Source organism: Diadema antillarum, unplaced genomic scaffold (assembly GCF_040938485.1).
Source record: "Diadema antillarum isolate AM-2024a unplaced genomic scaffold, OU_Dant_1.0 scf00000002, whole genome shotgun sequence".
NCBI lineage: Eukaryota > Metazoa > Echinodermata > Echinoidea > Diadematoida > Diadematidae > Diadema > Diadema antillarum.
In genome coordinates, this window is record NW_027270891.1 from 1,326,822 (window position 1) to 1,347,969 (window position 21,148).

The window sequence follows — 21,148 nt, forward strand, 5'->3', positions numbered from 1 at the left end:
TATCTAATTTTTAACACATTGAAATCATATTTATAGATTATTTAGGAGGCAGTATATAACTACCCCAAAATTATTCAATAAACAAAGTAAAGGAAGTGAGTAGCAATGGGGGTGATTCACATGTCAAATAACATAATCACTCAGACACATTCTACAAGGTCTCACAGATATCATGTTTTATGATTATGCATCAAAATGTCTCTTTCTTCAGCAGATATGAACACATAAGATCCTTCCTGGCATGCATAAAAAAGGGGGAAAAAAGGAGGAAAAAAAAGACATACAAACACCACTAGATAAATTCCTTTAAAATCCAAACTCATGATCGTGATGTTATTGCTATATACTATTGAGCAATAACTCTTTGAAATAGGAGAAAAATGCCCCTCTTCTTTGTGGTAATCTCATGAATGGCTTTCAAATAGAAAGAGAGAGAATACTTGGAGGGCTCCCTCTACTGGTCCTTCATGAAGCGATTCCTGTAATGCTTGTTGAACTGTTCTAGGAAGATGAATGTTAGGACGGTGTGGGGACCAAGACGGGTGTAGTATGGTGTGAAGCCTTTCCACAGACTGAAGAATCCTTCAGAGCGAATGGTCCTACCTAGAACATCCTGCAAGACAAACATACAGCAGCACGATTTTAATATAACCATTTGTTTCTGGATATTTGAACTGCCTTGTTCTTTTTTCTTTATTTTTTGTTTTAACTTCACTCAAATAATGTGTAGCCTTCATTTTCCTTGAAACAAAATCCTTGTGTTGGCACATGATCACTAAAATCTTATTCAAACTCACATTAAAGAGTATTTTTAGATTTGTTAAACACAAAACAATTGTCAATGCTTAATTTTTACAATAACATATGGAACAATGTGACACTACTTCATGATATTGGCACTGGATTAACATGTTTAATGATCTTTACCTACTTCTTATGAATGAAAATGCATGGACCTCCCACCACATCCTACACTACAATGTATAAACTAAATCACTGATATTATTTCTAGAAGTGGTTTTGCAAAACGATATGTAATATAAGTAGATCACACCTTTATTTTTGACCTGAATTTTAAGGACACTTTCAATGCTCTATTTCTTTCTTTGACTGCCCTCTCCATGTCAGATTATACTAAAAAACATTCAAGGACAAGTCCACTTTCTACATGTGGATTGAGTGAATGCAACAATATCAGTAGAACACATCAGTGAAAGTATGAGGAAAATCTGACTATCCGTTCAAAAGATATGAATTGTTGAAGTATCTGCGCAATCACTGCTAGATGAGAAGATTACCTCAGTGTATGATGTCATATGCAAAGAACGAGAGAAGGAAAATCCAAAAAGAAATTTAAAAAAACCTCAGCTATACCGGGATGTGCTGGTTCTAATCCTTATAGAATGCAGTGGTGGGTACTCTGTCCCTGCGTTCAGACGATCCCCCGCTGCGAGGGGAATGTCCTGTTTGCCAGGACATCCCCCGGCAATCCCATCGTGTGGACGCTCGGTGGGACATTCCCCTGTCCCCCGGCAAGCTTGTCGAGCCCGGCAACAAATTCTGGTGGGGGACAGAGCGTGCAGCTCATGCAGCTGTTTTTCTCCTAAGTGCGCATGCTCAAAATGCAATTTTGTACGTGCATACGGTGCCTAGCCGTGGTTTGTCCCCCGTTCACCGGGGGATATCAAGACACGTGTGGACGGTCGATCGTAAAAAAGATACAATCTCTCTACGCGCTCCCCGCGAAGAGGGGGATTGTCTGAACGCCGGGTGTATTGTTCAGTTAAAAAAAGAAAAAAAAAGTGCACATTTCTTCAACTTGTAACTGATGTATGTTAAGAGTAATATTATTCCTCTTGCCTTCTGAAAAAGAGAAGTCCAGTGTTCTTCTGTTATGCAATAAAAGTGAGAATATGTTGAATTTTCATTGCACTTTCTTTGAATTGTTGTACACATGTGACATCACAAGCTATAGTAGTCTTCTCATCCAGCAGTGACTGAGCAGAAACTTCAAAAATGCATAACTTTTGAACGGATACAATTATAGTTTGATTTTTCTCAAACTCTCGCTGATGTGGTCTACTAAACATTGCTGCATTCACTCAACCCACACATCTATGAAGGTGAACTTGTCCTTTGGAAGTGGAGTTCCCTTTACGCTGGATTTGCAAGGGATCACCTAAAGATCACTGCATCATCTAATATGATAATCAAATCAAATTAACAGTCAACTTACAAGAGCTCCCTTGTACTCAGGCTTGCCATCAATTATCCTCATGTTTTGAATTCTGTAGAAATTAAAGAAAAGGAAACAAACTTTGAAACATCAATAAATCTACAAGATCAAATCACTGAACATGCTGTTTGAATACTGTAAAAGTGGATATTTTCGTGCGTCTAATTTTTCGCGCTTTGCCGGGGGAGAAGAGTTTCGCGTGTTTTTAATTCCGCAGAATCAAGACACCAAGTACACGAACATACGGCAAGCAAAAATATTTGTGTGCTTTTATTTTCATGCTGGCTTCTGAATTCCATGACTTTTCCACAACTTTTCCATGACTAAATTGCTGCTTTCCATGACTTCCTTTCTGGCACAGTTTCCAAAATCAGACACATTACGATGGCCTCGACCTCCCCTCACAGCCATCTGTTCCACCCACTATCTCACTCATGACATGTACCTCTATTATCATTAGTATATGTCCCGGGAGTTATGTAGAATTTGGGATGTCACAAAACTGGGAAAAATGGAAATTATGAAAACCAATTATAATAGCAGAGTATGATCACAGAGTATGAGAGTTGTGAGACACGACAAACTGGAAAGCTGGCATAGCCAAGAGGTATTGAATGCAATTCTTATGACTTTTCACAAATTTTCCAAATTCCCTGACTTTTCCCTGACTTTCTATGACCACAAATTTTTCCAGGATTTTCCATGACTGTGGGAACCCTGGTAATTTTGCTCATTTTATGTGAGAAATTTATCAAATGGCAGTCCCATTAGTCTTGCTTCATGAGGAGAGCTCTCAGACCAAACAATATGAATGCTAGTAGTATGCCTACATGACTAACAGTTTGTTCTGGTCCTACAAAAGAATTGTAAAATACAACAAACTGGGTATATATCTATTGATTCATTTATGTCAAGCACGTAACATGCATGTTTAAATCACATAGTGTAAAAGTGGAAATTTTTTCAGTGCGGAAATTTTCACACATTGCACCGTGTACATATTGGTGCAATAATTGCATGCGAAATATTTTTGCATGCCACACATTCCAGTAGTTGATATCCTAATTTTGTGGAATTAAAAACACACAAAATTTGCCTTAGTACTTTTAATTACTCCTGCTAAGATATCCACTTTTACAGTAGATAAGCAAGCATACATAAAAAAGGAAAAAAATCAAAAGCACACTCCCAAATATTGCAATTACAAGGGAAACCCCATGGATGAATGTTTGCAGTTTTCTGTTTTGTTTTGTTTAGTTTTTAAGGATCAAAAACTTATATCACTGTCAACAGAAGAAGGTATCTAAATATGAAAGCCATGTACCACAATTTGACCTATATGTACATGTATTAAAGGTAAAAACACCAAAGCAACCCCATTATACCGACTAAATGAGATAGTTACAAGAAGGCTAACAACACCCCACATTAGCCTATAGTTTATATGGTGTTTGAACTATACAATTATGATAATAACAAGGATAAATTCTGCAAACATGGCTAACGTGAACAATGGTCCAATCAAATGAAAAAGGAAGCTTATTTATGTTACAGAAATGGTAGCAGTGTTTGGTTCAAGGCTTGGCTGGAGTAATCATGGAAATGGCTATCACTCTCAATGAAAAAGGAAAAGATGATGATCGGGGTGGGCGGGGGCACACAGCATGTGATATGGTAATTACATGGATCTTTCAGAGTGGTGAGTATTGGCAATGCATGATAAGGACTGACAGTCTTTGTGTGCATAGGACAAAAATTTGCTTGAATTTTTTTATTTTTTTACCTTTACTACATTTCCCATTAACTTAACACGGAGGGATGCTAACAATGGATGAGCCTCACCTCACACGGTTATTGTAAAATGAGGAATGTTTGCATGTATTTTAATTTTGTGAATTTTGCGAGAGCCAAGATTCGCAAAATTAAAAATGCACGCGGAAGATCTTGCCTACACTATAATTATGTATTGAATGCCAGTGGCAATACTCTGAAATTTCACGATGCAGTAAAGGCCATCGACTCCAGTTTGCAAAACTTTCATGCGGCGAATATGCATACTATCACGTTTTACATCACACATTCTGCCCTGTGTGTATTGTTTATCATTGTGCCCCTTTTATCTCTATCTTGTTGGATTTTGATGGATCTGTCCTACACAGACATATTTCATTCTCCTTATAGGGAACAATCTCATCTCTGAGCTTTCACAAACAATGGCTGACAAAGAGTACATGTATGTGCAAGGAGGGTGACGGTTTTAAAGTTGTAAGTCCAGGGCTCCATTTTATCAAAAGATCAATTTTAAATTTCCTTACCGCACAGGCTGCGATAGACTTATGATAGAAATCAACTATAGAATCAATTATAACTCTTCATAAACTAGAGCCCTGCTCCCTCCACTTACACTATGGTGATTGTGCCTTCTCTCCCTTATGCCTTCCACACTTCACAACGGTCTACCAAATATTATCCATAATTCCACATTACTTGAATTGTTCAAATCCTGTCAGAAGAATTTTGATTATCATCACCTTTTTTAAGTTATTTGCACTGATTAATTTTCTTAAATTCTTCAATCTTCAATTTATCTTATTTCACTAATACTGCAAATGGGTTTTTTTCAATGTGAAAATTTGTGCACATTTTGTGCAACCAAAACTAGTACAAAATAAAAGCATGCATACGTTTGCTTGTGATATGTCTCATGCATCTTCTTTGATTATGCAAAATTGATCATACCTGGGCCATGAAAAATTACGAGTATGAAATAAATCCACTTTTTAATTTACCTACAGTATATTAAGTACCTTTAATTGTAGTATCGCATAATTGAATTTATTGTAGATAAGTATAAGCATATATATGTACACTGAAATATATGCATCGAAAACAGTTTGGACAGTCAAAAACATTTTGTTTTCAACACTATATGAATATGTGACCGTGCACCTCAAAACGAACATAAAGTCGCAGACACCGATTTTGCGTGAGGACTGAAAATAGGTGAAATGGGTCAACCTAGCCGAACTTGACTTTTTCATATTTTCTGAAAGAGGGGGTCTTCTTTTACATTATGCTAAAATTTGGTATCATAGAACGGGCAGGAAAGTGTGTTTTTTTAGCAGTTTATCTCGAACATTTTTGGTAGAATAGTGTGATTAGGTGTGTCTTTAGAATCCATTTTTCATTTCTGAAAAACCTTGTCCACACTCTTCACTTTCAACTCTAATAACTTTTGAAAGGATAGTGCTACTGCTTTGAAAGTTGGCATTAATTATGGACAGAATGTGTTAATGAGGCACGCTTGATTTCACTTTAATCTGATAATCCCTTCATTGTTGTTACTCTGGCGGTTTACTTCCTGTTTTTTGTCCCATTCATCGCACAGCCAGTACGGTTTGGTAAAGATTAAGCGCTTGAATAGACACTGTACTTCAGAGCCTCTTTTCTCAGTTCACACTTTTCCTGAGTTTGTGCTTTCTTTCCAATATTTAGATAGGTTAAGAGAGTCCATTTAATTTGAGTTATACATCATTTTAAAGCTTAAAGTCTGCTCTTTCAGAATATGGTCTTAACTAAAAATTCATGTCTGGCGACTTTTTGTTTGTTTTGAGGTGCAGGGTCACATATATATTCTTTAAGTATTCACATGACACTATTCAACAAATTCCATGAGCATGTTGCACCAACAATACATCGCATGTGAAAGGGATCGGCAACAGACCATGGGACTTTCAATACTGTTTCCAGTTAACACAGTCATAGTTTACCTATTAGTTCTGTAATACATGTAGGACAATAACAAACATTTAATACTGTCACTGGAATTCAGAACACATCTGAAGAAGCCTGAGCAGAGTTTGAATTACATCACACAATTACATTACTGCATGGCCCTTCCCAGCACAGATTACTTTCCCAATTTTGCTTTATTTGGGTAAAAATCATGCACAAGTAAAACCACAAACCTGGGTTTCAAATTGTTGGCTTCACTTCGAAATGTATCAGTATGAAGAACCCAGTGTTGAGTTTTCCATGGTGTAGGCAGTCACATGTTTTTTCCTCACCTAGGCTCTCTCCATGAAGAGCACATTGTAATTACTATTAAGCACCTGACCTCAAATTATCACTCAACTGAGTTGAGGTCACCTTGTTTGCAGCTCTATAATTATGTCCCAGTTTGGACAGTCTATATCCACCAAGGATTACCGCTGAATATGGATGAAATCAGAGCTACAATCTTTTGTGTAAGCCTTTAAGCACTCTGATGACTGAAAATCAGTAATTTGCACCTTTTTTGAGTGATAATCAATAATCCATCATTTTTATAGAATATATCACAGATGATGATTTCTAAAATCAGTAATTTGCTTGTAGCCTCCAGTTTTCTTCTCCGATTTCAGTAGAAATTCTTGAAAATCTGTAATAGTCGGCCGCGCTGCAAGATGTTCCAAGAGTTAATGGTACATTTCAGGGCAGTGAGGTGGCTCAGTGCCTCTGCCTTGCAATCGAAAAGCTTGGCTTCAAGTTTGACTCCCTTTACTTTTACTGAGTGATGTTGCATGTATTCATGCCCTGCACTCTAGAAAAAGTGACAAAACACTCTGTCCCTCAGATATGACATGAAATGGAGGATCCATGCATGAGAGAGTCACAACAAATGTGACCCTGCACCTCAAAACAAACAAAAAGTCGCCAGACATGAATTTTTAGTTAAGACCATATTCTGAAAGAGCAGACTTTAAGCTTTAAAATGATGTATAACTCAAATCAAATGGACTCTCCTAACCTATCTAAATATTGGAAAGAAAGCACAAACTCAGGAAAAGTGTGAACTGAGAAAAGAGGCTCTGAAGTACAGTGTCTATTCAAGCGCTTAATCTTTGAATACCAAACCGTGCTGGCTGTGCTATGAATGGGACAAAAACAGGAAGTAAACCACCAGAGAAACAACAATGAAGAGATTATCAAATTAAACTGAAATTAAGCATGCCTCACTAACACATTCTGTCCATAATTAATGTCAACTTTCAAAGCAGTAGCACTATCCTTTCAAAAGTTATTAGAGTTGAAAGTGAAGAGTGTATACAAGGTTTTTCAGAAATGAAAAAGAGATTCTAAAGACACACCTAATCACACTATTCTACCAAAAATGTTAGAGATAAACTGCTAAAAAAAAACACTTTCCTGCCCATTTTATGATACCAAATTTTAGCATAATGTAAAAGAAGACCCGCTCTTTCAGAAAATATGAAAAAATCAAGTTCTGCTAGGTTGACCCATTTTGCTTATTTTCAGTCCTCACGCAAAATCAGTGTGGGCAACTTTATGTTCGTTTTGAGGTGCACGGTCACAAATGCATGTTCGCGCCCGTTGAGGAGAACACCAACATTGCTATAACATGTATTTCCCATAGACAACTGCCCGAGTATACTCGGGACTCATCCACAATGGGATAAAAATGCCCCTTCATTCATTCATTACAAATAAAAGGGTACATAACCAATTGAAGTGGTCTGCCCAAAGTGAATAAAATTGGATCCCAAGGATGACCAGGTAGTGCAGGTGAATATGGGCTATCCAGCCATATTGAACATGTGGAGAAAAATGAAATGAAATGAAATAATTTCCTGATATTGACACAAGAACACTCCCAATGGAGAATGCCGATGCGTCTAAGCTGTGATGAGATGAACCTTACCTTGTTTTGGCAATATCGACAGGCATTGAGGCAATGGTGGTAACCAGACCGCTGATCATACTAGCCCCAAAGTGACACAACAGGTTATCCTGGAAATATCCTGGAGGTAACAGATCAAAACAGGAGAAAATACCAAAACAGAGGAAGGTAATATCACCTAATGTACCGGTAAACAATATTATGATGGTCTTTATACTGCAAAATACATTTTTCCCTCAAATTATATATGTACGTACTGGTAGATCACACATTCCAACACTCTAGAGCATTCTTTTTTTTTTTGTATCACAGGCAAATGTCTACTCAAATTTTAACTGAAAAATAGCTCATGATTTCACAAATTGGATCTCTTTACAGTTATATGGCAAATAATGACTGCTATGCCACAGTCATGACTGTATCTACATACATGTATAGATATCAAGCAAATGCAACATACCATGTACAGCTAACCTCAATTACATAACATTGCACAAGTCTACAAATTGTATGTTGATGGAAAAATTCTTCTTGAATGGATGTAGACATGAGATAATATTATTGCATGATAGTACAGTTTTGGTTGAGATGACAAATAGGCTTTCGAATTTTTGCAAGATACCAAGAAAACACTTACGATATAGCACAGAGCATACCATTTTAAGAGGAATTCAAAGTTTATTTGATGAAAATCGGGTTTGGAATAACTGAAACATCCAAAAACAAGGTAAAACAAAGCGATCGTTACAAAGTGTGGGTCCCACACTTTATTAGAATCGTTCTTTTTTGGATATCTCTGCCATTTCAAAACCAATTTTTATCAAATAAACGTTGAATTCCTCATAAAATTGCATGCTCTTTCATATTTCATATGAGATTTCTCATTATCTCACCTAAAAATGTTAGAAACCTGAAATTAGGTCTCAACCAGAACTGTACGATCCCTTTAAGGTTCATGTAGGTTTAAGGAGTCCCACTGGTACCTTAGAAGTGGATTCTAATAGGCAAGATTGGCTGTATTCTGTGTTAATCAGCATGTTCTTGACAGTTTGATATAAATGCTCCTTATATTGTATTTTCAGGTGAAACAGATCCAAACTCACCCTGCTCATTCCAATCTCTGACACAGATCTATATCTAAGAAAAATGTCATCTTTTGAACAACAAAATCAACGGCAGCATCACACTTCCACCTTGAGGATGCAATGGCCATCCATAATTGCGTAGCATAAATACACTAATTAGTGTAGCGTTATCGAAGGACAGTGAGGGTACGTGATATTAAAACATATATGATAAAGTAGTTCATTCTGACCTGTTCCGAGTAAGAACTGTTTGGCCTGCGAGTATGACGCAAGTTGAGCTGCATTGACCACCATTGCCCTGGCTACCGTTGGACCGCAGCCCTGTGGGAAGAAGAAAACAAATTCATTACAAGCTTTCGACTTCTAAATGTAGGAGAAAGAAAATTTCATTCCGTGCAATGATATAATTCAGAATACACCCTTCTTTCTATTTTTTTTTTCAATCTAGCTGAATGTTCTTGATGTAATTTCATTCGATAAAATTTATACAAGAGTTCATATTCCCCAGTTATCATGTGAGAAATGTAAAAAAAGGGCAAAATAAAATAATCACATGCACTTGATGTATGGCATTTCAAAGTAAGAAATAAAAAATTTATAGGGGACCACAGATAATGAAAAAGAACATGACCAAGCTATGTCCTTTTATAAGAGCCTTTTATAAGCCTGTGTCAAAAAACACAAAAATCAATTTGTGACCCAGCACCACAAAGCACACAAAAAGTCGCCAGACATGGATTTTTAGTTCAAGGACAGATTATGAAAGAGCAGACTCTAAGCTTTAAAATGATGTATAACTCAACTCAAATGGACTCTCCTAACCTATCTAAATATTGGAAAGAAAACGCACACTCTGGAAAAGTGTGAACCGAGAAAAGAGGGTCTGAAGTACATGGTCTATCTGTCTATTGAAGCGCTTAATCTTTACCAAACCGTGCTGGCTGTGTGATGAATGGGACAAAAAACATCATGTAAACCGATGGAGCAACAACAATGAAGGGATTATCAGAGTGAATTGAAATTGAGCATGCTCTATTAACACATTCTGTCCATGATTAATGCAAACTTTCAAGCAGTAGTGCTATACCTTCAAAAGGTATCAGACTTGAAAGTGAAGAGTGTGCAAAGGGTCATTAAGAAATGAAAAGGGGCCTCTAAGACATAACTGATCTCATCTACTCTGAAACTACTGAACTACTGAAAATGTACTTTCCCATTCATTTTATGATCCCAAACTTAAGAATTATGTAGAAGAAGGGTAGCTCTTTAAGAAGGAATGAAAAACTGAATATTGACTTTGGTGACCCATTTCACCTTGTTTGAGTCCTCACGTGAAATCAAGGGGTGCGACTTTTTGTTCGTTTTGTGATGCACGGTCACATATTGTTTCAAATGATTATTACAAATGATTTCTAAAATCAAGGATACTTCCAGTGCACTGGGAATCAAACACTGTGTTGATGTCATTCTCACCAAGCTTATGAGTATTACTTCATGAAATACTAGATGACTCAAAAATTATTACATAACTAAGACCCCGTTTACAGTGTGGGGCCGGGCTCGGCCGCGGCTCGGCCACGGCCGAGCCCGGCCTCAATTGCACGGCCAAGCCCCGCAATTTTGTCCGTTTACACTGCTGGGCTCGGCCGCGCATTTGATTCAAACCTTTCAATATTTTGTCGTAGTGGCGCTCTGCTTGTAAAAAAACGCAATTTGGTATTGTCTGGTTTTCAGACCCTTTGCCAAATGAATTCCGTGGCGACGAAGTCGCCGTTCGGGCAAAGGTCTTTGCCGAAGGAAAAAATCCTTTGCAGGACAAAACCACCTTAAATTATACTAGTTTTTGATGTTAAGGGGGTTGATATCCTAAATAGCGAAAGATACAGGCAGAGGGTTTGGAAGCCAGACTAAAAGTGGCCGCGTGATTGACCGCGCATTTGGCCCAGTTTGCCTTTACACCAAGAAAAGGCCGGGCTCGGCCGTGGCCGAGACCACCTCCAGAGCGAGGCCAAATACGAGGCCAATTTTGGCCTCGCGTTTGGCCTTTTGCGCGTTTACACTGAAATGAAGGTAGACTCGGCCGCGGCCGAGCCTTGCACTGTAAACGGGGTCATATACTTTTCCTGCATCACCCTGCATCACCCACTCATATAAACCCTTATTGTCTTTCATATTCATGGGGAGGGGGAGAGACTAGGAGTCTAGTCAAAACGTTGTACCACTTACCCTCCATAGTGTAAAGAGTCCCTCCTCCCGTGTGATTCTAGCCAGGGCATTGAAGACACTGGTGTAACCTCTCCTCTCAGCTGGTGGTAGCCTAAGAACGAAAAATCACAAAGAGAATCCTCAGGCTAAGGAAGAGGTTGTTTTCCTGTTTCTGCTTTGAAAAAAAAGGAGAAAAAAGAAAAAAATGCCTATAAAATAATATTCACATTATGGCCATTTGCACTGTACATTAACCCTACCGTATTCTAACTGGGCTATTTGAGACCAAGTTTTTACCTGGGGGGGGGGGGGGGGGGGGGGGGGGGTGTCAATTTGACCCCCCTCTCAGATCTCGGCCCGCCGATCGCGTGATCGCCGCAAAATTTTGCCTAAACATAGAGCCGGATGTCAACTACAAGATTACATGATCATACAAAAGAAAAATTTTGATTTTCTATTTTTAGTAAATTATATATGCAAAATGTACGCATGAAATCATATTTTCACCTATAACTCCATGAAAACGACTGAATGATTGCTAAATTTTTGTGTAAGAGTTCCTCAAGACACATTGAACAATTTTTCTTGTAAAAAGATAGCACAATCTAAATCAGTTTCTTTTGTTTTTTTATTGTTTTGTTAATTTCTTATGTATTTCATTGTTTTTTTTTGACCTTTTGTTTTCTATTGTTTTTTGGCCAAAATTTGCTGCAGGCACTTTATTCACGCTTATCTACATTAAAATTGATTAATTTCAATGGTTAAAAGTTGAAATAATGTAATTTAAATCAATTTAACCAAAAAAACACAATTTGCATTGGATTTGCACATGATATCATGAATTTGAGCCATTTCTCGGGTTGACATGCATATGCAAAACATTACGTAACTTCAGAACGGTGTACCCGGACATCACAAATTTGTTCTCAAAATATGCGGAGACCTTCAAAGAAAAAAGTCATGACAACGACGCGGCAAGATCTTTGTGCGTTGCGGAATCGCGGCGCGAAATGTCGAGCCCCCCCCCCCCCCCCCCCCCCCCGTTAGAATAGGGTTAAAATAAATGTTCATACTACCATCAGGTGAATTTCCTGTACATGTACTCTCCTATACATCAATTGTACTTCTCTAAACAATCCCAGCACGCAAAAAAAAAAAAGAAAAAAAAAAGAGAAAAGTATCCTGTCATCAATAGTGATGAAATAAGTGATTTTATGGACTTTTACAGATAGGACAAATGGACGGCAAGTTCACATGCTACAAGTACACCATGGAGACACCAATTTGTGTTTGATTGCTCAAATCTGTTCCTCTAGTTTTTCTAATTTTTTTTTTTTTTTTTTTCTAATTTTCAGGGTGGTCTTCCTTTTAACCTGTGGTAAGACAAGTCCCGAGTATACTCGGACAGGTGTCTATGGGAAATGCATGTTATAGTAAAAAGAGCCCATCCTAAACGGGTGAAGAACAGCATTTGTAGCCACACCACCTGCCATCAGAGGTCATCCTGATGAGGGAGATTTCAGCCGGCGTTCCTACAAAAAGCACCTGTCGCACCTGCAGCCATGCCTAATTGAAGCAAAGCAAGGACAAAAAAATCACTTTTCTAAATGCATCTTACTGATGGATATACATGTATTATCTTCCTTATTTTTACTTTGTTTTGATTCCAAATTAAAACCTGATTGACTTTAAACATCCTGATATCCTAATCTTTGTCCCATTCACAAACACAACACACTGCTTGATGAGATTAAGCACATAAATAGATATTAGACTTCAAAGTCTCTTTTCTCAGTTTAACCCTCTTTCAGAGAATGTACTTTTTTTTCTCGATTATTTAGATGGCCTAGTACAGTCAATCATGTTGAGTTATCTGTCATCTCTTTCTAGATGTCAAAGCCTCTTTTCTCTGTAAATATTTTTCTTTTCTTTTCAGAGGGTGTGCATGTATATATTTTTTTTCAATTATTTGTACATAGGTTTGATAGCAAAGTCCACTTGTACTGAGATACAGTTTGTATGACTCATTTGAAAGCTTAGAGTCTGTTCTTTCAAAATTTTCCCTCAGCTAAAAAAAAATGCACGTCTGGCAACTTTTGGGAGGTTTTGTATTAGAGGGCCACTTACGTACACTTTGATTGACTATAATGATTATTATGTATTCCCATCCATCCCATGGACCAGTATATTACATCCTAGCAAACAAGTGGAGAATGAGGACTCCAAAGGCATAGCATGCTTTCCCATTAAATAATTTAGTATGAAGTATTTTAGTAGGTATAATATAATGGTAAAGTACAGCACCCAGTGGTACAGAACATAACATCACCACACTGAATGAAGACATCTGGACTACCAGGAAGGGGGGGGGGGGTGATTGATTCAGTGCTGATTGATTTATCACTACCTGCACTGCAAACATACACACACAAAAAACAAGAAAATAACAACACATATCTTGTACACACACACACACACACATGAAAACCAACATGTAAAGACAGCCTGAGTTCTGATTTATAGTATACTATCAAACATATGTGACCCTGCACCTCAAAACAAACAAAGAGTCGCCAGACATGAATTTTTAGTTAAGACCATATTCTGAAATAGCAGACTTTAAGCTTTAAAATGATGTATAACTCAAATCAAATGGACTCTCCTATAAACCTATCTAAATATTGGAAAGAAAGCACAAACTCAGGAAAAGTGTGAACTGAGAAAAGAGGCTCTGAAGTACCGTGTCTATTCAAGCGCTTAATCTTTACCAACCCGTGCTGGCTGTGCGATGAATGGGACAAAAAAAAAAAAAAACAGGAAGTAAACCACCAGAGTAACAACAGTGAAGGGATTATTAGATTAAACTGAAATTAAGCATACCTCATTAACACATTCTGTCCATAATTAATGCTAACTTTCAAAGCAGTAGCACTATCCTTTCAAAAGTTATTAGAGTTGAAAGTGAAGAGTGTGGACAAGGTTTTTCAGAAATGAAAAAGGGATTCTAAAGACACACCTAATCACACTATTCTACCAAAAATTTTCGAGATAAACTGCTAAAAAAACACACTTTCTTGCCCATTTTATGATACCAAATTTTAGCATAATGTAAAAGAAGACTCGCTCTTTCAGAAAATATGAAAAAGTCAAGTTCGGCTAGGTTGACCCATTTCACTTATTTTCAGTCCTCACACAAAAAAGTGTGTGCGACTTTATGTTCGTTTTGAGGTGCACGGTCACATATATACCACAAACAAATGTTTTGTTTTGTTTTGTTTTTTGTTTTGTTTTTGTTTTTGTTCTTGTTTTTTTTTTTTTTTTGGGGGGGGGAGAAAGAGATAGAGAGAGAGAGAGAACAAGAGAGTTGGTCAACTCACCGATTGCAGCTTTGAGTAAAAAGGGAGGGGAGTCCCGTCAGCCCTGTAAACAAAGAAATAACTATTTGATGACATCCATCACAATACATCAATGTGATAAAGGATTACTAGCCACAATCTTTATTCCATGTCTGAATGACACAAGACTTTTTTTTTGAAAGATTCTGATCAATAGTCAACATACATAAGAATCATGACCACAGAAACCATAACCACTACCAGCAGTAAGACTTCATATTTGGGGTAAAGTGATATTACACAAATACTACTGCTGTTGCTGCTCCAACAATTATAACTACTACAGAGTGTGCAAGCAATGATGATTATGAGACCAACAATAGCAATTTACAGTTGGTCTAATGTTAGGCAATATTGATTTTCGTATCTAAGACAAATTGCTAAAAATTAAAGAGAAAAAAAAAATGTATCGCAATAGTCAGGGTTAACTTTGCAACAGTAACCCACCCGGATACCATGTCGAATAGCGTTGTGTAGATTCCCAGACGGGTTGTTGTGTAAGTTGCCTGGCGTAGTAAGCCTGCAGAGAGACTAAAATAGTAAGAGAATAAAAGAAAACAAGATGTTTTGTGAAAAAAGAATGACAATGTACGCTTCTGACCATACAATTAGTTTGTTTTAGATTGTAATAATGCTTTTGCAATAAACTTTTCAATCGTGGGGCTTTGATTGTAGAGTTGTGGAATGATCACACAGTGATGTCTCTTCCTGCCTACCACAATCTGCAATCATTCCCTACAACAACTGTCTGTCACTTAATCCTGAGCTGAAGACAAGCTGATTTTGCTACAACATGCATTTCCCATAGACCCCAGCCTAAGTATACTTGAGACTTGTCTCCAATGGGTTAAACATGTAGCTCGACCAGACGCCACAGAAGTACGACTTCTGTTTAGTGGCAGGACTAGCTCCATTATGTATGCACATACACTCAGGTCCAAGAGCACAGTTTGACTGCATGAAAGCGGATGAAAGTTAGACTTCTTCATGTGGTAGAGGTCACAGCATTCAGATTATGAACACACATGACACACCGTGAACTCAGCAAAACTCAATTGGAAAACATCTCCTGGCCATGAAAAGTCAGATGTGATTTCAGATGAACTCCAGGGAATAATGATTAAGTTTGCTTTCAGAATTACAAGCATTACCATTCTACAGTTGCATGAAATGTGTTTCAGAAGACATTATTTACAAGTGAGTTGTCTTGTTAATCTGAAGAGCTCATAATCAGTTTGAGTGTCATTTATCAAAGAGCTCTTTATCATGTACAATGTAAAAGCTGAAAAGCTATTTAACGAAAGAAAGGCAAAAAATAATACATGTATGCATCTCTTCCAAGCAGATATTGAACAACACGGCTACAAAGTATGCGATGCCAATTTGTTCTCAATGAGAAGATACAACAAGAAAAGAAAAGAAAAATCTGATATTCTGGTTGGTAGACAAACAGGAAACAAATTAGAGAACACTATTTGTTCACGACATTGTGACACCAGTGTTTGAGTCTGTTAAATGTATTCCTTGTCTGAGCCTTATGTCTCCTCCTCGTTCCAGGGAACAGTCTGTTTGTTTGTTTGTATTTATTTCCGAATCATATCAAAAACACATACAAAAATATGTAAAATATCAAAATCATGTACCGTCCAAGTAAGATACAGACGATGGCCTAATTTCAGTGACATTATTCTACCACTGTTCTTCCTTGGGTTTCTTCGATTAGTTCAATTCAACAACAAAAAAGCACATGCTTCTCACTTAGCAGAAGACAGAAAACAGAACCAAAAACAACAAATTAACCCGTTGTCTACGGGAACCGGACGCCCCCTGTTTTGAAGCAATGGGAATTCGAGTAATATCGCAAGCAACGGGTTAAAAACACAAAACACTATTAAACAATTAGCCGGTGTAATGCTTGCTACATACAATCAACAAAGAATGTTGGACACATACTTGTGTTGTTAACAATTGAATTGAGACTGGCAGCTTGGCACTGAAATCATCACCAAAAAAAAAAAAATAAATAAATAAAAGAAATAGATAAGACAAATAAATGAATTAAAAACTAGAAAAGCACTCTGACAGCGCAGACCTCTACCAAGCATGCAGCTCATTTCCACCACTGATCTTGTTCTTCCATAGAGATTTCAGTGATTTCTACTCATACACTACATGTACTTATAGCATTGTGTGCTGAAAGTCGCCCGATTTCCCAATATAGAAGCCTTCGTTACGTCATAAACCCTCAGTTGCATAGTGCGCCTCGCCCTAGTAGAAACTAGAGCACACACTTTAGTGCGTGCATGCAAACCTCATATACGCGCAGCCTGAACTCCCAAGTTCATTGACCCTACCTGCCAAAATATAAAAAATCCTTCATAAATTCCCCAAAAATTCTCGGATCACTACCAAAATTTAAACATCTGGGGTTACTTGTATCATTCTAAACCTTTCTTGCAAGTTTCATCCAAATCTGTTCTATTTTTTTGAGTTATTTTGCACAAGGACAAACAAACCCACAAACACACAAACCAACGGTAACGAAAACATAACCTCCTCCCTTGGTGGAGGTCAAAATAAACAACCTGGGGAGGAACAAATTGTATGTTACATGAAAATACAACCAATGTACGTACTGTAGGAATGATGTTCTGAACTATGACTGATGCACAGTGATTTTGCCATCATAAATGTATGATACCATTACACAGGTCCTCCAAACACTCTCACCCATTGTAGAGACCTAAGACACCTTCCTCCTTCATGATGGTTTGGATGGCATGAAGACTGGTCTTGTGTGCTCTGGCCCCTCCTCCCTCACCTGGGAGTATCATGTGGTGGAATAAAAACAAAATTATCATTTTCAGGTCGTCTCTGCTACATTTTACACATTTTACATTCTCATGTATAACAGATAATATCTTTGTAACAGCACATTCAAGATTTGCAAATGATCACCCTCATTTATTCCAGGCTTCCAGTTTGTACTCATTAAAACCACAGGGAGATTCCATGAAGCAATCGGTGAGATACTCATGTGTTGTTACATGCATCTCAATTGGCAAATGTAATTCTCTAATCAGGGAGACTGTCACATTTTCTTATCTAAGCATAAAAAGATATTCAAGTTTTCAGGGACAGGCAAATATCATCCACTAGACCATTGGGATTCCTGCCAACAGCTGTGCTGGTTCTAATCCTTATAGCATGCAGTGGCGGGTACTTCATATTCTTCAGTTGATGGGTAAGATGCCTGTTCAGTGCTCAAGAGGTTGTCAGCTCAAATCCTGCTGGAGTATACATGCGCATGATTTCATGTGGCATGTCTATTACCAAAACACTAATAAATTCAGTGCTTATTTACGTCAATATAATGTAACACAATTCATCAATAAATTGCCAATAAAATAACTAAATTTTATCAACTGAGAAACAAACTAAAATTTCAAAAGGGCCTTTGACAAGATGGATGATTGGTTAGTGCAAATAATTACCAGTGATCTCATTATTATTATTTTTTTCAAATAGAAATGACTGTTATCTGTGTGTGATCATAATGTTTACAGTTTAGCATATCAAATACAACTTACAGATGAACTGAGGTTATTTTGAATTTCCTGAATCAATATTCAGACTTATGAACTGACATAGACTCTAGATCACACATTTTTCATGAGTAAGGAGGAAATTATTTCCAGACAGAATGTTTCAAACATTTACTTTCTTTCTCTTTTTCTAATTTTGGGAGGTTTTTCTTTTCTATTCTTTTCTTTTCTTTTACAGCAAGCCAAGGATTCCCAAGTACAGCCATTGATGAGTTGGCCTTGACATATATTGTACATACCACTCATCTGCATACGGTTCTTCACAAGATCCAGAGGTTGGACAAACACTGTGGCTGCCATCCTGTCAAAAAGTGAGTTAAAGTAGAATGTCAGATGGTAAGTTTACTCAATGCAATATAGAATTAACTTTTAACCTATCGAGAAGAAGCTAACTTTGCCAGAACACTTATTACCCCTGGACACCTGTCCATATGTATACTCAGTAGGCCTATAGTACTGTTACTACCACTGGTTCAAGGAAGAAGATGAACCCTCATTGGTCTACCAATACGAATGACAAATTATGATAATTTGGAAGCAATGAATTTCTGACAACTGAGATGATCCCTCAAAGTTCACCATTTTTTCATAATAAAAGGCAATGATGTCATAACCTAACAACATCTCCAAAATTGGCCTGCGCAAATCTTCACATAGGGCCTATGTTTGTTTTTTCAATTCATCCAGTAATCAGTAAAATGTACCGGTAGGCCTATTGAGTGAGTATTCGTTTCGAGTTTTGTGCGTAGTAAAATAAAAGGTAAATTCTATCATTCTTGGACTTGGATCCAACAACAATTCTAAATGATCAATGAGGTAAAAGCAGAATGTGCACTGATTGGGTTTGACTCAACCTGGTTGTAAATTGGATGCCCGACATATCCAAAAAATGGGAGGCAAAGTGCAAAGTATGTTAAAATAGTTTAGCAGAGCAGAGACAAGTGAAGTGCAAGTCTTGCAATAATGGTAGTGTCGTGGAGTTTAGTAGCTCCTAGCCCGACCAGACGCTGTTAATCACATAGTGTTAATAGTAGTAGTACGCTGTGCGAATACTTTCAGCGACTGGGCAGTGTTACACTTTGTAAGTAGCTCCATGGTAGTAACAGTAACACTACATCTAACATAATTTGTAAGGAGTGGGACTGTACCAGTCATCGCATACGCATCCTTTTGAGGCATCCATTAATAACAGCTTACATCTTTAAAATACCCCTGATGTCAATAACCAAAAAGAAATCGGCCTTATCTCGCTTGTACGTACCCAGCTAATCCTCCAAAGAGGAACTTTATCCCCTTTGGTAAGGGTTTTTGATTTCCGGTGGATGTCATCTTCGTGTGTGTGGCTGCAGTCAGTGTACGTGTGCGACGTATCGTGCATGCATCTGGGCTAGGCGTGCGTATGGGATGGATGGGCGCAGAAGTGGCCGGGGAACAACCGGGGATCTTTTCCGGCGTTTGAGCGATCTTCATGCGATCCCTCTGCTCTGGGAACGTTTCTTTATCAGCTGGGGAATGTTCGACCGGCCGATTCGATGAGCTGGCGCTGGTTATGTTGCGCTCGTTGCAACCGCTAGCTCTGCAGCATGCAGGTGCTGCAGCACGATCTAAATACGTGATCGTACATGCGCTGAATGCGTGGACATAATGATGGCAGCTAGTTCCTGCGCAGTGCAGCCGACGGATCGAGATCCTTTCTCGGGAGCAGCTGATTATATAGAGAAAAGGCACGTGGAAAAGAGAGAAAAAGAAGAATGTAGGACCTACTTTATCAAAGTTGAGGCTCCCAGAATAATTTACATGGGTTATTCATCGCATCGCCTTTCAAACAGTTATGATAAAATATGCTTGCAATCTCTATCAATCGCAGTACTGCAATACTATTAGTATCGAACGCTTTCTACGTATTTTATAGGCCTAAAGAGTAAAGTAATACTAGTACTTTTGTCACCTGAAATTCTATTTCAACACTATATTTTTCTCTAACTGCTTTCATTTACGGCTGGAAAAGCCTCACACACGATGTCACGCGAGAGAGCATTATTGCGTTTAAGCAAAAGTATGTATAAACTAGAAATGTCGCTATGGCGACTGGTAGGCCTATGCCTCCGCCATAATGCATGATTCTCCTAATAGGTCTATAGTACATGTGGACAATGTGTGATTACATTTTCACAAAATTGGCAAAATATTAAAATGACATGTTTGTCACAAATGTATTGAATGTTTACCTTCCTTGACCTATGTTTAATTGGAGGAATAGGAGAGCATGTATTTGGGGATTTAAGAACTTTAACTTGACTTTGACCCTTTCATTAAGTTTATGCACTGAGTAATTTTCAAGGTGTGGAGAAAAAGTGCAATTTCTGTATTGAACAGTAAATTGTTATCATTTTCATCTGGCCTTTGATTTATAAGAGAATCACTGTCAGGCAGAACATACATAAATATGTACTAAGTTTCAAGATAACTTGAGCCTGTACTTCCGAGATATGGAGTAAGAAAAGTTCCGCACTTTCACTTGATCTTTGACCTTTTGACCTTTGACCTTCTCGGCAAAAAAAAAAAAAATCCCAGACAATCTCTATTGGGTTATACATGCATACATCAAGTTAAAAAAAAAAATCCTGCTGGCATTGCATAAATATAAGGAAAATAATAAAATTTTGAAGTATTGCCCTTGACCTTTGACTCCTGACCTTTGACCCCATGAACCCTTAATTCCCTAGATAACCACTGCCTGTCAGTACATGCATATATACTATGTTCCATGAAGATACCTTGAATAATTTCCAAGATACAGAGAAAAAAGTGAAATTTTAACATTTTACTTGACCTTTTGACCTTTGACCTTTTGACCTCATGACCCCAAACTTTCACCACACAATCTTAATTTGGTAATACATGTATACACTCAGTTTCAAGAAAATATCTTCCGGCATTGC

The 21,148-nt window shown here is 37.7% G+C and overlaps 1 protein-coding gene across 1 annotated transcript; it reads right to left on the bottom strand.

Moving 5' to 3' along the window:
* Positions 1–275: 275 nt before the first annotated feature.
* On the bottom strand, positions 276–19,555 carry LOC139731527 (mitochondrial 2-oxoglutarate/malate carrier protein-like). The gene is given in 12 exon segments (XM_071642447.1): positions 276–613; positions 2,237–2,288; positions 7,938–8,037; positions 9,232–9,322; positions 11,228–11,318; positions 12,693–12,751; positions 14,564–14,616; positions 14,619–14,626; positions 15,049–15,132; positions 17,332–17,422; positions 18,446–18,507; positions 19,468–19,555. Coding segments are annotated over 12 exon segments (918 nt in total). The 5' UTR covers positions 19,536–19,555; the 3' UTR covers positions 276–454.
* Positions 19,556–21,148: the final 1,593 nt, after the last annotated feature.